This window comes from Cyclospora cayetanensis, unplaced genomic scaffold (assembly GCF_002999335.1).
Source record: "Cyclospora cayetanensis isolate NF1_C8 unplaced genomic scaffold, CcayRef3 CcayRef3_contig_177, whole genome shotgun sequence".
Classification (NCBI taxonomy): Eukaryota; Apicomplexa; class Conoidasida; order Eucoccidiorida; family Eimeriidae; genus Cyclospora; species Cyclospora cayetanensis.
This window is the reverse complement of record NW_020312122.1, coordinates 16,209-31,227: the sequence shown is the minus strand read 5'-3', so window position 1 is coordinate 31,227 and position 15,019 is coordinate 16,209. Positions and strand designations below refer to the sequence as shown.

At 50.3% G+C, this 15,019-nt stretch overlaps 1 protein-coding gene across 1 annotated transcript; it reads left to right on the top strand.

Annotated features, from left to right (window-relative positions):
- Window positions 1–10,376: 10,376 nt before the first annotated feature.
- LOC34622794 (probable endo-1,3(4)-beta-glucanase AFUA_2G14360) lies at window positions 10,377–14,426 on the top strand. Its single transcript, XM_026337321.1, has 4 exons — window positions 10,377–10,659; window positions 11,796–12,895; window positions 13,229–13,961; window positions 14,197–14,426. Exons 1-4 carry the CDS (start codon window positions 10,377–10,379, stop codon window positions 14,424–14,426), a joined length of 2,346 nt encoding a protein of 781 aa, XP_026193106.1.
- The last annotated feature ends 593 nt before the right edge of the window (window positions 14,427–15,019 follow it).

The following is a 15,019-nucleotide window of genomic DNA, read 5'->3' as shown; positions in this document are numbered from 1 at the left end:
CGCCACAGATTTACCAGTAGCCTAAACAGGGAGCCACTTTTCAAGCACGAAACTGTCCCAGGATAAAGTACTTATCCGACTTAACTAGCAAGCTAGATACTATTATGCAAACAGCTCTACGGGTAGCCTTAATGGGGCCAGAGGACTTGCGTTCAATGTAATCAGGACAAGAACGGAAGACAGACAGGCATATAAAAAATAGCAGAGAGTAATAGCTATCGAAGTGAGCTCCGCCGTTTTCATGGAGTGCTAAATTGCAGGCCTGGTACCGCCTTTTGTTTTCAGGCCTCCCGTGTCTGCCACGTTCAGAAGACGAGGTCATTACGGCCTCATTTTGCATTGTTGTCATTGAATTCGAAGCCATGGTGTTTGAATTCAGCGCCTATTTTATGGCCAGACTTTTCTGGGCCTACCTTGTGAACCGCTAGGTGGACGGGCGCATACGCACCCTTCCCGATTACATGGCCTAAGCTGAAGGTGTCAGCAAAGCGACTCTTGCTGCTGTCTCCTGGGGAGGCACGCTGATAAAAGCAAAAAAGCAGAGCGCAACAGTAATGGCTTTCTCATCCCCCCTGATTTTCCTTGACTAAAGCAGGATGAAACTTTTATTCTGAGGAAGTACGCATCTCAGTTTGCTGAGGCCACTCATCCCAACATAAAAGAAGGCGGTTTACTTCGAGCTGCCAAAGATCAGACTGGCGTTTGGTGGGTAAGCCAAAAAAGAAAAGGGGTCATGGGATATGTAATAAGGCTGGAGCAGGTGCAGATCGAGAGACGGCATAGAGAATGAGGCTGGCATACACAAAGTGCCAGGTAGTCTGTGCCTTTACGCTATGCATGAGACCCAGTTGCCTACAACAAGCTGTCTGCCTTACGGGACCCAAGGTCATTGGGTACAGGACATCTTCTGTTCTTGAATATGGTGGTTTTTCATTTTCGCTCCCCGATTGTGGGATCCCTTGTCTTGGAGCATGGGAAAACAGAAATAGTTCTCTTTCGTCCGACGGGCTCCGTAGCACCTGCGGCTTTTGCGCTGCACCACCTCTACCGTGAGAGGCGCTGCAAGCCGCAGTCGTATCAAGGAATGCCCCCTTTTTAAGTGGTAGCAGGCCGTTCCCGAGCTTAGTCGCTCGCCCGTTCCTAAATGCCTCTTTGCCGCTGGTCTAAGGTACCCTGGTGGCACAAGACCTAAGCTATACCCAGCTACGCAAACAGCCAAAGACCTCTACTGATTCAGTACTAATCGATGCACGCCGCTAAAGATCGTCACACGCGTTTTAGCGTCAGGGCATAGGGCCAGCAAGGGATTATTTTTGGAGGAGAAGGATGGTGGGCTCGGCAAATTACAATTCGACGCCTTCGTATACATCCATTTTTTTAAAAAAATGCAGAGCAATCTAAGGTCAGAGGCCCTGACAGCCTTGAGGCATTCGATGTGGTTAACGCCGGAGGTGCTACAGATTTACTGTACTGGGCCGTGCGCGACTGTGCCCCCGTGCACGCACAGCATACCTTTGTTCTGGTGGGGCCGCAGGCAAATCGTTCTTGCCATTCTGCAGACAGCATGGGACAAAGTTTTTCGGTTGGTTTTATCTAGACTCCAGAGCCTGTTGCCACCTTCCCCGCTTTGAGAAGCCCTGTAGACACTTCAGTAGCATCCAGTATAATCAGAGCCTTTTAAAAAGCAGCATTACAGGTAAACGAAGCATATGCCTTGCATTTTGCCAGAAGAACGAGTCTACATGGCTTTTTGGTCAGAGTTCCTGTAAGGGTCACTTCGGCGCAAAGGCTTGGCCAGCGCAAGACCCTCTGTATCTGTTGGGCAGCTATTCTTGTTTCTCAAATGCCAGAATACACTTCAAATAATCTTTTTTGTCTTCTCTGTTTAATGCATCTTGTATAGCCGGAAAATAGGATACGCAGGCATCCCCCTGGGCCCCCACACTAAAGCGACCAGCCATTCCAAGCTGCGTCTGCCAGCGGCATTAAGGGCTCACTAGAGACGTAAAATTCAGGGGACATGCCAGTTGTATGGCCGCGACTCACATTTAGCATCGTACACCTCCGTACTGATAGGGACTTAGGGGCTTCTGCCACCCATTGGCGCCGCGACCCCTGGCTCAGTAGTTCCCAAGCGCTCGCCCTCCAGCCCTTCTGTGCTGCAGCAGAAGGCGAACCCTGATTGGCCTAGGCACCCTATGAGCGGGCCTCAGTGGGCTTAAATTTATCCTCCATCTACCTTCTTGGGCCTTCATAGCGCAGGCAGGACGGTGCAAATCGCAAACCGTGCAGCAGCCACTGGCTGGTGCACTGGCTCCCGATGCCTACGCGCTGGGAGGCAGTTGAAAGGAGGGGCCTTCCAACAAGGGTATAATTTGTGATGTAACGGTCTCGGTACCCTTGCAACCACTTTTTCATTAAACACAACCGACTGCTTGGCCGACTTCGTGTCATGGCACGCATTAAGAGCCTACCAAGCAGTCCATGGAAGGGGCAGGCTTCTACAGAATACTGCTTGATAGGGGACCAGGTAATGCATATTTATTCCTTTACATGGCAGCATTTGCTTGGCACACGAAAAACTGGAACGCGCCTTTTGTGGCCCTATAGTAAATGTACCGTTTCATCGAGAGTACTCTTGGCGTGGCACTATAGATGCACTTGTATACCAACTCAGTGCAAGCAAAATATTAAGTTCTTGACTTATTTTCTACGAAATAAGCCTTACCTTCCCTTGCCAAGCATCCTCGAGATTCTAAAAACAGCGGAAAGGGACAGGTGAAGTGCGCGTCGCTGTGCCCTTCAAGCACTAAGCATTCGCAGCTAGCTGCACACACCTTATTGCACATAGGCAAATAAGATTGCGTCTTCTTGTATTCGAGCTAAAGATACACTGCACAAGATAAAATATAAAAATAAGAAGACCGATTTGTCAATTCTCTACTAACTCTTGGCTAAACGGAACCAGCGCGCAGCCCGCTGCGCCCCCATTCTAAATGCACGTTCTTATGGTGCGCACCTGTCCACCAAGAAGAACAGAGTGAAGGACAAATGAAGAGTTCCCACTCCGTTGTCACTCATTAGGCAGGCAGAAACGCGAAAACAGCGCAAATGAGATCAGCGAAAATGTGCGTCAAACAGTTGAGTGAAATCGACTTCAGCACAGACACACATACTAGCCACTCAGCGAAACAGGACCAAACCAACGTGATGGCGCGAGCGCGATGGCTCAGTGTCGCCCGAGCGCTGAAATATGTAAGCCTCCTGCAACAAGACAACAAAAGGAAGTAACATGTGCAAAGGAATTTAAAATACGCACTAGTTTAGCAATTCCTCCGCACCTCTTAGATGCAATGCCTGCAAGCAAATACAGCTGGAGCATGCAGCGTAGTCGAGTCCCAAGCCCCGAATAATGCATAAGTCAGAATGTAGAGAGAACTACATCGAAAAGACCTTGGCACAAACCCGAGTGCAGAGAGCAGCTTATCGATAAAAACCGGGAACAGTCCAAGTACTACCATTAGAAGAAGGCAGCTATTTCAGGTAGTACAGGCGCTAGGGAAGGCCTATTACTAAGAATGTCGAGAAATCGCGTCGACGCCTACTAGTGCTGTGAGCGAAAACCAGCCACCGGTTCCCCCGTATTCGACAACGCCCGCAACTGCCTTTTCGTTAGTCACTGAATTTAGAGGTTCCCAGACCATTTTACTGGAGACTATGATTAGGTGCCCTCGGCACTGAGTAAACCTCAAAGATCGCGAACTTCAACAGCTCCCCGTAGGTACTCCAGCAATACACAATTCTCTTGCCTGCGAGGCAAAGTTCGCAAATCATTTGGGGACCCTCGAAACTCCTTCGGAAACCAAAAGTTGATAGTTCTGCGGGACCTTCAAATTTGAGGCAAGCTGCTAGGGTATGAATAGCATTGATTCACATGAGGATGGGAAGTGTTCCTAGGCACCTGGGTAAACTTAATAATATGGACAACTTCGGAGCACCACTCAAAGGCTGCCGACCCACCAAGGCCAAATATCCTAAGTTTCAACACAGCCAGCCGCCGCTTTCATATTTTGTCTCTGTCTTTCTTGAGCTGTGCGCTTAAATTTGCTTGCACAAGCCAACTTTTCTCTATATACCTTCGCTTACAAGCGTTGCTACTGAATCCGGACCCATTGGTCTAGGCCTGGATCAGTGATGGACTCCTCTGTGTGAACCAGGAATGCATAATGGCAACACGTAGTCGAATATCATGTTGTATCATAACTCCATTCTGCATGTGGATGAAGCATAAGTCAACTGAGTAAATTTGTGTGAGCGATGAGGCGAAATAGTGCATATGAATAGAGATGGTGTGTTCTGTCTGTCCATCTGCTTCAGGGTCGTTCGCAGTGGTCATATCATGGTCACTGGGTAGGCGGGTCACAAACGCGACCCGAGACACACTAAAAGCCCTCGGGTCCCTATTCGCAGTCATACAGCTGGAAAACCTGTGAAGCCTCCAGACAGGGGTTCAGAACTAATGCGCGACTTCCTGAGCCGTGGCATTGTTGGGGATGAAATAAGGATACTTGCGTACTGTCGACAACGACGTACATGCTATCCTGACCAGTGACCTCCAACTGCCTAAAACTAAAAACCTAATACTGAAATAAGCTTGAATCTTTTCGGAAACCGGAGAGCCTTGAGCAAGGTCAGGTTTAGTAGAATCCCACGGCTTCAGCTGTTGACAGTCTAGGTATGGCAGTGCATAATCCCCTGCGGTGGCGCGCATCCCATGCCATGACAGAGCATGAGAGCTTTTCCAAAGTACCGTTGATGAGCATGGAGCAAACAATCATGAGCATGTGATTTGCGTGAGAGAGCACTGCCCACCGAGGTTGGAATGTACAGTTAACGGATGCCTGGTCTACTCAGAACCACAGCACGTAGTTCTCAACGTGGTAGGTCTTCACCTTTTTGCCATTCTGGTTTTGGCAGTAGTAGCTGGTGCATGGGTGTCAAAGGCACAAGGCACAAGAAATTTCGGTGAGCGGCGAGTCATTACAGACAAGAACTGTTGTATTGCACGAAAAAAATTTTCTGAGGCGACGCGAGAGCGCGTTAGCAACCACATTGGTGATGCCCTTAACATAATCCAGTGACAAGTCGTGGTAGGGAAGGTGCCCACGTCAGGGTATCAAAGTTCGGGAGCTCTTTGTAATGTACGTGATAGACTGATGGTCGCTTTAAGCAAGAATAGGACGCTCCTATAAATAGTGCCAGCTATTATCACGTCCCTCCACACCACATAGACTTTCCTTTCCGGCACTGGATACAGCTGCTCGGTACTGGTGAAGCGATGAGAATAACAAGCAAAACTTGTTGTAAAGAGCGTTGAGACAGTAGCACCAACTACTACGTCACACGCATAGGTTGTTAGGAAGAATCGGAGCTGATAATCGGGCAGCGCAAGCAAAAGAGGAGTTATAGGGCGGTCGATACGCGTCTTTGCTGCGGCAGTTTCCTCCCTTAATTAATTCTTCAGTAGGGTGTTATAAGGGGCAGCAATCCGAGCAATCCCAAAAAAGAAATTTCGGCAATGAGATGCAAGCTCATGAAGCTATGCAACGTTCCAGAAGGTGCATGAAGGTAAAGGCCACCCCTTGACTACTTAAATTTTGGTGCAGCTGGCTCAGTTACTGTTGCCAAAAAACGGAATACAAGAAACACAATCGTGTTCCTGACAAGGAGCACCTGCGTCCTTCCAGGTCCACCGCTTTGCCCTTAACATCTAAAGCCCATGCCTTAGACGCTGGATGTGCTCTTGAACGTTCCGGCTTAAGGAATTGACCTTGGCCCTGTAGGCGGCCATCCACCCCTCCTGTGTAGGCTCATCATACATTTAAGCCGAGGCATTAACCAGTCCAAAGGGTGTTCGAGTATACTCTGTTGTACAAGTGCCAATGTGGAATGCCGCTTTTTGACTGTTAGATTTGTAGAACAGTCTTTTATGAAGTCAAATGCCGACTAAGCGGTTTTGACCGAAGTGCTCGTGAGTAATTCTTCAATCAAGGGCATTAGTAGCTTCGGTTTCACACGTTTCGGGCAGGGGCTTGATAGTAAAGCTCATGCTTCATATTCCGTCCATTTTATGCACCAACACCGCGCTATGCGCAAGAGCGCTGGCCCTCTTTGGACAAATAATCTGCCCGTCGCTTAATCTCCTCCCCATGGTTCAAGGTCCCTTAGTACCAGGAAACAGCTTGAGACCGACTGCGGGATTTGCTTGGCACGAGGCGTTGGACGACCAGCAGGCGGCCAGCCTGCATGTATATGGCCAGTTTTGACACATCTGCAAAGTCTCCTTGACATTCGCCCAACAAAGCATTCCTTATCACAGATCCAGCTGCACAGCCAGTCAGACGGGCTGCATGCTCAGAACCGTCATCCTTGCTGCTCTGTTGAGGCGTACGCATGAATACTATGCCTCAACTTTGTCGAATTACCGCCTCTGCCCCGCTGCTGCTTACCACAGAGAAAATAATCCCTGCTGACGAAACTAGAAGTTGCTTTGTCCAGGCGGCTCCCGGTGAACCAACCTCCGCAGAGTGCGAGACTGGCAGCCTGCGTGCCTTCATTGGGTTGCGCATGCCATATCTAGGATTACGTCATGGTGCAGTGGTTCAACATACAATACTTGACCCATGCTAATACATAAAATTTAATTCCAATATAGAGTAGCATTCAACTACAGTGCCTTGCCAGGCATTCCGCTCTGCTGCCCGTCAACAAATTCGGGCCTTCTAGACTTCTCCAACCGATTGCACAGGAAGATTGCAGTTCTGCGTGGTCACCTCATTTAGTAGCTACACTTTACATCCACTTGCTTTTAATGCTAGCAGTATTCAAGCGTCTATGTGAACTTGCATCAGTGCAGAATTGACTTACTGTGGATCCCCGATTGCGGTTATCTCCTCTGTAGCTCTGGGGGCTAGTCCCAGTGGAATCAGGTTACTTGACGGAGCAAAGAAGCCGCATCAAAAAAAGGAACAGCTGCACTCACGCAGCCTATGTATTAGCTGAACAAAGACGCAGCAGTTGCACTCATTTGCTCCTGAAACCGCAATTAGTTTTTCCCGTCCGTAGGCCCAAGCAGTCACTCGTTGTATCGCTGAGGTTCTGCCCACCCCACAACCACCTGACACGACCCTTCAAGCAAACTCCAGATACACCACTAAGAAAACGGCTGTGCGTCTACGCTGGGGTTTTCGCAGACCAATGCAGCACGTCTTTCGATACATCGACCTATGGACAGATTCCCCTTCTTCAGTTTTCTGAGGTCTCCCAAGGCTTGCTGGTGAGCGGCTCTCGACAAAAACCGATGGGTCAGGCTGTGTACGAGGGTTGAACTGTTTCAATCCGCGCGAACAAACAACTTTCGCCACATGAATAATGCCACCATAAAAATGCTTCTCCCTCAAAGATAAAATCCCGCAAGGTGCCCTCCTTTCCTTTTCCTGAAGGGTAGAGCGCGTGATACATTTCCAACCGGCTGATGGAATCTTTGAGCAGTTGTCCATCCTTGCCACCGTCCTACTTTTCTCTTCTGGCGTAGCCTGAACGACGCATCCATAAGCACTTTATGGACTGATAAAGCATGCCTCCCTACCAGATGTGCAGCTATTGCGTTCAAATAAGATTACAGGAAGGCCTCTGTCGTCCAAAGGGAGTTGCGCAACCGAATGCTTCCGTCACCACAGGGCTTTCCCCCGCGGACTGCTGCCAAGAATATTCAGCTTATTGAGATAGCAAACACTTTAATCAAAACTAGAGCTCTGTGTAGGGAAATCGACATCCCACTCCCTTCCCAACGAGTGAATGGACGGGAAAGAGCTAATGTAAAGCATATGGTGCTATCAAGTGTAACCGTCCCAGTGAGTCTCTGTAGGGAAACACTTACTTTTCCGACTCAACACACACTGGGTAGGTAATTCTGGAATTTCTTTCCAAAGAATTTTTTCGTGACTGAGCCATTCAGAATTCCCGATGTGAGGTTAGAACACAGCTAGGGTGCCCTGTGCGCTGCACTGTTTAGGTACTCCAGTCATTCACAGTTGGGCGCACAAAGCATCTGAGCCTCACGCAAACAACATTGTGTCTTTGTTTCGAGAGAACATAGTGCAAGGATTTAAGTGGAGTTTGGTCCGATACACGGAAGAGATTCGTTCGAGCTACTTAATGCATCACAAGGTCGACTCTTTAGCATGGGGGAAAAACAGATGTGGCTTTTCAAAACTGGATTTAACAGCACTGGCCTTGAGCAGGACGCCCTGCAGCCTTGGCTCCTTTTCCTTCAGCTGCACTTCCATGTGAGATTATTTCACAGAACATATGGATATGCTTCCACCCTCTCCATCTAGGGATTACCAGAGAATGCAGCTTGATGAATTTACCCTGTGCCCGCCCTTCTGACCGTTGCCGTTTCACTTGGGAGCTCTCCTTGTTGCGCTGACTTACACTCAGAGCTTTAGATGGGCCTCACCAGACGTCACAGAGGCTCTATGATTGCCGATGAATGGAAGCTTTACACTTATAGCAGCTCAGCAGAAAGGAGAGCATTAAGTATGTATTGGTGTCTACTGCGGAAAACACACCGTTCACCCTACTTGCGCCCCCCATTGTGAGTTCTACTGTTCGCCGATGCATTTCCTTCTTATTCACTTAGTCCCAAACCAGCAATCGTTTACAACCAAGAAACAAGCGAAGGACTAGCCAGAAGCCTCCGCGAACGACGGGGGCTTTGAAAGGACCAAACAGCCCCCTGAACCTCATGGCCCCTGCCGTTCGCTCCCTGCTACTTGAAACGCCTAGCTCCGTGGCTTGTAGATCGGCTAGGCAATGCCAGACACTATGTCAAAGCCATCGAAGTCGCCCTGTTTGCAGTGCACTGTCATCTGACACTACCTATGTTATCTCTGTGAAGCATTTTTTGCGTCAAAAATGGTGCTCATGCCAGTTAGCATTCGGGGTTCTCTTGACCCGGAGAGGACCCTTAGTATTGAGGGCGCACCGTTGAGGAGTCGAAAATAGCCGACATCCTCTCAGATAAGTCGTAGGCGTAGTTTGCGATACGACAATAAAGTTCGCAGAACAGGCCCTGATATGTCCTCTTCAATACGACTCTCCTGGTGGGTAGAAGCATAGGCATACATAATCCCATGTCATCCACTTCGTGATTCCCTTATCCAGTAACTTTACTGGAGGCACCGCTAGCAAACTGTGGGCCTCGCTACCTGGCAGCAAGGCACTCGAACTGCGCATTCGGGGGGCCCCTCGATAAGAGCTACAGCACCGGCACTACATGGCCATAGAGACGGACGATGTGAGGTACACAGAGAGGAAACGTGGGTGCAGAGCTACACGAAAAAGAAAGGGCCATTGAACAAAAAGCACCGCCCTTTTCGAACCTCCTGCATGCATCACGAACCAACCATCCCTCACACTGTGCCTCATACTTCCCCGCCATCTCCTTCTTGATGCAAGAATCCAGGTCATCACTTCTATGATCCTGATTCTCCCCCTCATTTTCACATTCCCAGCCAGCACCTCACTTAGGGAGTCTTTCTTGTGCTGCCTGGGCCACAGGAGGAGCGCGGCAATCTGCCAAACCGCTTTCCCCATGCCTCCCTGTTGCGCTGGAGTACAATCACTCAGATCGAGACAGACAAGATTGCCGTGTACAGTGAAAGCAAAAGAAATCTTCCTATTGCTGTTCAGCACGGGCAATACTCTGCGCTGAATCTCCCTGCCCTCTCACATTGTCTTAATCCATCACGTCCTCATCATCGTCCAACCGAAACTTGCCTAAAAATACTAGCTATGATGCAATCAGCAACAACGCAGCGCGAAAGAGAAGCTTAACCTTTGTCAATTGTGAATTCCGGTTGGAGTCAGCCATCATGGTTCTCCTTGTGGTGTACAGATGCTTCGTGGTCAAAGGGCGCTCCCCCGGACCCCTGCTTGAAGTTTCATCCTCAAAGTATTCGCCTCTCATGCCATCCCCCTGCGGTGAAAGGTCATTATTCTCCTCGCCAGCCCTGGTCTCGTAAAACGATTCGACACCCTCCACACCCAAGTCGCCACTGATCATGCCCTTTCCTGAAACTCAGGACACTTCAGCCGCTTCCATCTTAAACGATACAATGAGGGTTCCGAACAAAAGAAGAGCGGAGAAGAGGAGCAGAAATTGACCCGCAAACCGCTGCGAAGTCATCGTTCCTCCTAGGGCCGAGGAGAGAGGCGGGGCCTCGAGGCGCAGGCTGAGGGGGACAGAAGGCAGAGAACAGGGCCTCAGCTATCGAAATGCCTTGAATTTCGACGAGGAGGAGGGAAAAAACATGATAAATCAGACTCGCGGCACTTCGTCCCACGGGGCCAAGCAGTGCCAGCAGCCGCCTCTCTGTACCACTTCAAGAGCAGGATCTACAGGAGGTAAAAAGGGAAAAGAGGAGGAACCTGGGTTGGTGTGGACTGCATCTAGGGCCCCGTTCTCCTTCGGAATGCATGTTCTGGCAGCTTTCAGGGCTTGGAAGGCATGCAGCGGCTCTGTGCGTGCTGTCATCCGACCACCACCCGCTCCCTACCCCAAGAGCGGCGCTACTGCCAGCCGCCCGTGCATGCGTGAGCGATGTCAGGAAGATAGGCAGGAGAAAATGCAGCACAAAAGGTAGAACCATGTTACGTTCTTGTTATAAGTAGGTGACTGCGATGTGTGACGACACATATGGTGGTGCACAGATAATGTCACTGGCAGGGCTGGTTTGCGGCCAGGTGAACAAGCAACCAGCTGCGGAGCCCCCTGAGCAATGCTACACGAGTATTTAGATTTGATTATTTCTTATCCAGCAAACTACCCGCTGAAATAAATAAGGGAATAATACAGGTTTTTTCTTTCTGCTTAGATGCAAGGGCAGTGGGGGCAGCAAATATTGTACATCGGGTTCCTTCGCCCTCCTCTCATAGGTAGCATTAACGTCTTGAAATTGCGTTGCCTTTAAGTTTTTCCCTCTATCTATTCAGTACACAAAATTGGGTGCTTAGATTTCTTTTCTTAATAGCAGTCAAACAGGTTGCTATTACAGGTATGAGCCTTAGCCCTTTGCACATAGTGAGGAGGGCGTAGGTTGCTCTGTCGAAAGAGGACAGAAGCAAAGAGACCTCTGCCCTACGATTATATTATCCCTCTTTTGAGGCAAGTGAGCTTGTGTCTTTGGAAAAGCTGCGAATGCCACACAGAGAGGCCCCTAGAAGGAACGGCAAGCAGATGGAACGTTTGACTCCACCAGCGCTTTTCGCGCTGATACTTTTTCTACTACAGCCATTCGAAGCTGAGGCCCAGAGTCTCTTTGTAGGTGCGTCTAGAGCCGGATGAGCAGCCTTCCCTTGCATGATTGCCATAAACTGCACTCGGATTGCTACTACATATTGCATTGCCAGACGGTGATCGCTCTTACAAACTCATCGTTTGCAGCTTGCCACGTGTAGTGACCCCCAGCGTGCGCTGGTGTACTCACTAGTGAACTGCATTGACATACAAGAGTATGCTAGGGGTACTACCTCTCAAAAAGCTACCTTTACATCTCCGAGGGGCGTACAGGGCAAGCCTTTCATAAAACTCTACAGTATCTCTTAGCTGCTTCCTCTCTTTCCTATTCAGCCCAGGGATAGACTGTATCGATGCTATCCCAGATATCCTGCACCAATCAGCGGATTGTAAGCTTGCTTTGGCCTTTCATGCTCCTCAGGGACCTCCCAAGAAGAGTTCGCTGCCTTCCAAACCAAGGCAGGTAGTGAGGCGATTCACTCAAGAAATTGGGGAGAGCGACAGACAGGAGGTATATCTGGAGGGGCCGCCTCACTAGCAGGGAAAGAAGTGGGATATGCATTCTCCGCAAAAGCGCAGGAGGGAACATCGGCTGACGAAAACACCAACGCCGCAGCTTGGAAATCTGCTCAGCCGACAAGGGAGCAGCACGAGGTGACTGCCGGCGCCCCTGAGGCATCAACGAGCGAGGATGGGGGGCAGAAGGCAGGACTTGAAGCAAGGAAAGAGTATCAAGATAATGTAAAGTCTGAGAATCCCTCAACACTGGAGAGCGGCTTCACAAGTCGAGTTGAGAGAGCTGCAGCCCTGCCTATGCCACAATCCCAGCCCGACGTTCCCCCTTCCGGAGAAGTGGAGGGGAGAGCAGATCCATGTGAACTCGCAGCAGCTGGCTGTTTCGTTTTGCACAAGAGATACGCCGGTGGGGTGCCAGTGAAGGCGGCAACAGCGAAAGAATGCCAATATAAATGTCTTGAGCATCGGGATTGTGCTCGTTTAACCTTTGTTCCATCGACAGCCTACTGCGAGCACGTCTATGTGGAGAAGGGAACACCTCTTTGTGAGGCTGCTGTCTTAGAGGAATTCAGAGGTGCAATCGCTGCGAAGGCGGCCTGTCGAATACCAGGGGAGTTACTTGTTTCGATTCCCTCTGCGGGAGTCCCCAGAAGGGGATATTCCTTGTCCTCGACCCCTTTAAGCGCCATAAGGGACCTAACGAGGAAAAAGCTGGCAGCCAGTAAGGCTGCTGCAGTGACTCAAAAAAGCATTCAGGAGTGTTCTGACAGCTACACTCTGTCTGACATATTCAAGGGCGACGACTTCTGGGAGCCCTCAAAATTCTTTTTCTTCGAATGGGGAGACCCCACCGGAGGTACAGTGGAATACGTGGGCAAGGCAGATGCGCAAAAGTACAATCTGATTAAGACCATGTCCGACGGCCGGATCCAGCTCCTCACAGACACCACCGAGGTCCTTGCCAATGGAAAGGGACGCAAATCCGTCCGTCTTACATCCCAGAAGGCTTGGAGAGATGTGAGTACATGAGCCGCTATGCAGATCCCCCAAAGCTGAAAGGCCTGCTTTCCAACTATCCGACATGTAGTCTAGTATTTTTAGGAAAGCACACGGAGCCCTACGTTGATGGGGAATGGTTTCACGCACGGCTTATTCTGCACCTATTACTTTGCCTGCTGTCTCGTTTCCTTGTTCCTAGCCATCTCTGCCAATGCTGTTCTCTGGCGCCCCTCTCCAGTTGCGACGGGCTGATTTCAAACCCTGACAGCATCCACGCAATCCCAAGAATTTCCAACTAGCTGCGCGTGGCGTGATCTGCGCTAATGCTGTCTGATGCCTGTGCGGCTTTAGGCCCTGTGGGTCCTGGATTTGAATCATATGCCTACTGGGTGCGGGACGTGGCCAGCCTGGTGGACAGTGGGGTGGGATCCCTGGCCAGACACTGGGGAAATTGACATTATAGAAGGTGCCAACCTGCAAGAGCATGCGCATGCTGCTGTGCATACAAAGAAAGGCTGCGTCATGCCCTCCAGCACAGATGAGTTCAACGGTAGATGGACTGAGACCGTCCATGGCCAAGCCATAGATTGCTGGGACCTGGCGACGTCTGACAACGTTGGCTGCTCTATCGAGTCGTATGAGGATGCTTACGGAGCTCCCCTGAACCGTAAAGGAGGGGGCCTCTATGTGATGCAGCTGCACCACTCAAAGTATATTCGTATATGGTTCTTCACGCGGCAGGAGGCACCCTTGGATCTGACTAGTGGGACTCCCACCCCGGATTTTTGGAATCAGAAGCCCCTAGCCTATTTCACCCTAGGGAGCAACTGCAAGGGAGATCAATACTTTGGGGAGCAGCGTATCGTCATCAACACTACATTCTGCGGCGGGTATGCAGGATACACCTTCAGCGAAGCCCAGGGATGCCCTGGCAACGGTCTAACGGACTGCGAAAAATATGTTAGGGAAAACCCCTCTGCCTTTAGGGAAGCTTACTGGGATATTAAGTCCATCAAGGTCTATCAAAGGAGTGGACAACACTGTCAGACGATTGTAACCACCACTACCACAACAGGGACACTTGGTATGTCCATGGCAGCCGTTGCTCAAGGAACATACTGAGCCGATGGCCTAACTTCAAGTGCACATTCATCGCGCGAAGACACCGGCGCACACACACACACGCACATACATGGACACATGGACGCACACACACGCACACACATGGATACACGGACACACACTCCCCTTCACACTATCTTGCTCGTTTACAACAAGAGACAGTTATGCACATTGCTGCGCGAATTGAACACATGCAGCGACCTCAACCGAGTGGACCGGCTCGGCGGAAGGTACCAGTAGTAGCAGCGGCTCTGCCAATGAGGAAGACAGCGAGGAGGGCGGTGGAGGCGCCAGCATCACGACGACATCGACGTACTCTACCACAACGAGGAGATGGTGGCCCTGGCCAAGCGCCGCTGCACACTCAACTCTAGCCAGCCTCGTGCTGATTATCCCAGCCGCGACTGCCATGTATGGCTTTCCGTAACCCCCTACTTCCATTCTCAACAAGCTTCTTCCGCAGTTCTACCCTACAACTCGGCACTAGCTGCACTTTGTGCTGCAGCCGAATTCCAGGAAGGTCATGAGTGATAGCCACGGAGTGCACCTGTCACGGGTTCCCAAGAATTGCTATCTAGGAATACAGCATCGAGTGTAATTCTGCTGCGAATGCTGCAGCTCTACCGGCTGCAGCATTCGCAGCTTATTAACAAGTATCTTTGTGGCAAGACATGTACAGGTTTTGTGACCCGAAGTGTTCAGGTCAGGGGGCAGCTTGCATTTGGCGCATTTCCCCGCCTCCCACGGGCGATGTATCTTTGCCTGATGGTGGCATGCTGACATACTAAGACCACCGAAACTTGCAATTTCCCAGGTATTAGCAAACTGCGGATTAGATAGCCAGACTCTTCTTGCCCCACCGCTACGCAGCAGGGCCCTCATTTAGAGGCCCTAAGGCACTACTCCCTCACTCAAAAAGCAGCTTGACTCAGGAAACAGTGAGCTCGAGGTAGCGCGCACATTGTCCTTTGACGTTACTGCTGTCTGAAAGCAGCAGAATTAGCCATTGCACCCTCACTC

Bases quoted from the DNA above. Each gene is read 5' to 3' on its own strand.
- LOC34622794 (XM_026337321.1), top strand. From the start codon at position 10,377: ATGATAAATCAGACTCGCGGCACTTCGTCCCACGGGGCCAAGCAGTGC. The intron at 10,660-11,795 runs GTGAGCGATGTC...GGACCTCCCAAG, and splicing joins TGCCAGCCGCCCGTGCATGC to AAGAGTTCGCTGCCTTCCAA. The intron at 12,896-13,228 runs GTGAGTACATGA...GTGCGGCTTTAG, and splicing joins CCCAGAAGGCTTGGAGAGAT to GCCCTGTGGGTCCTGGATTT.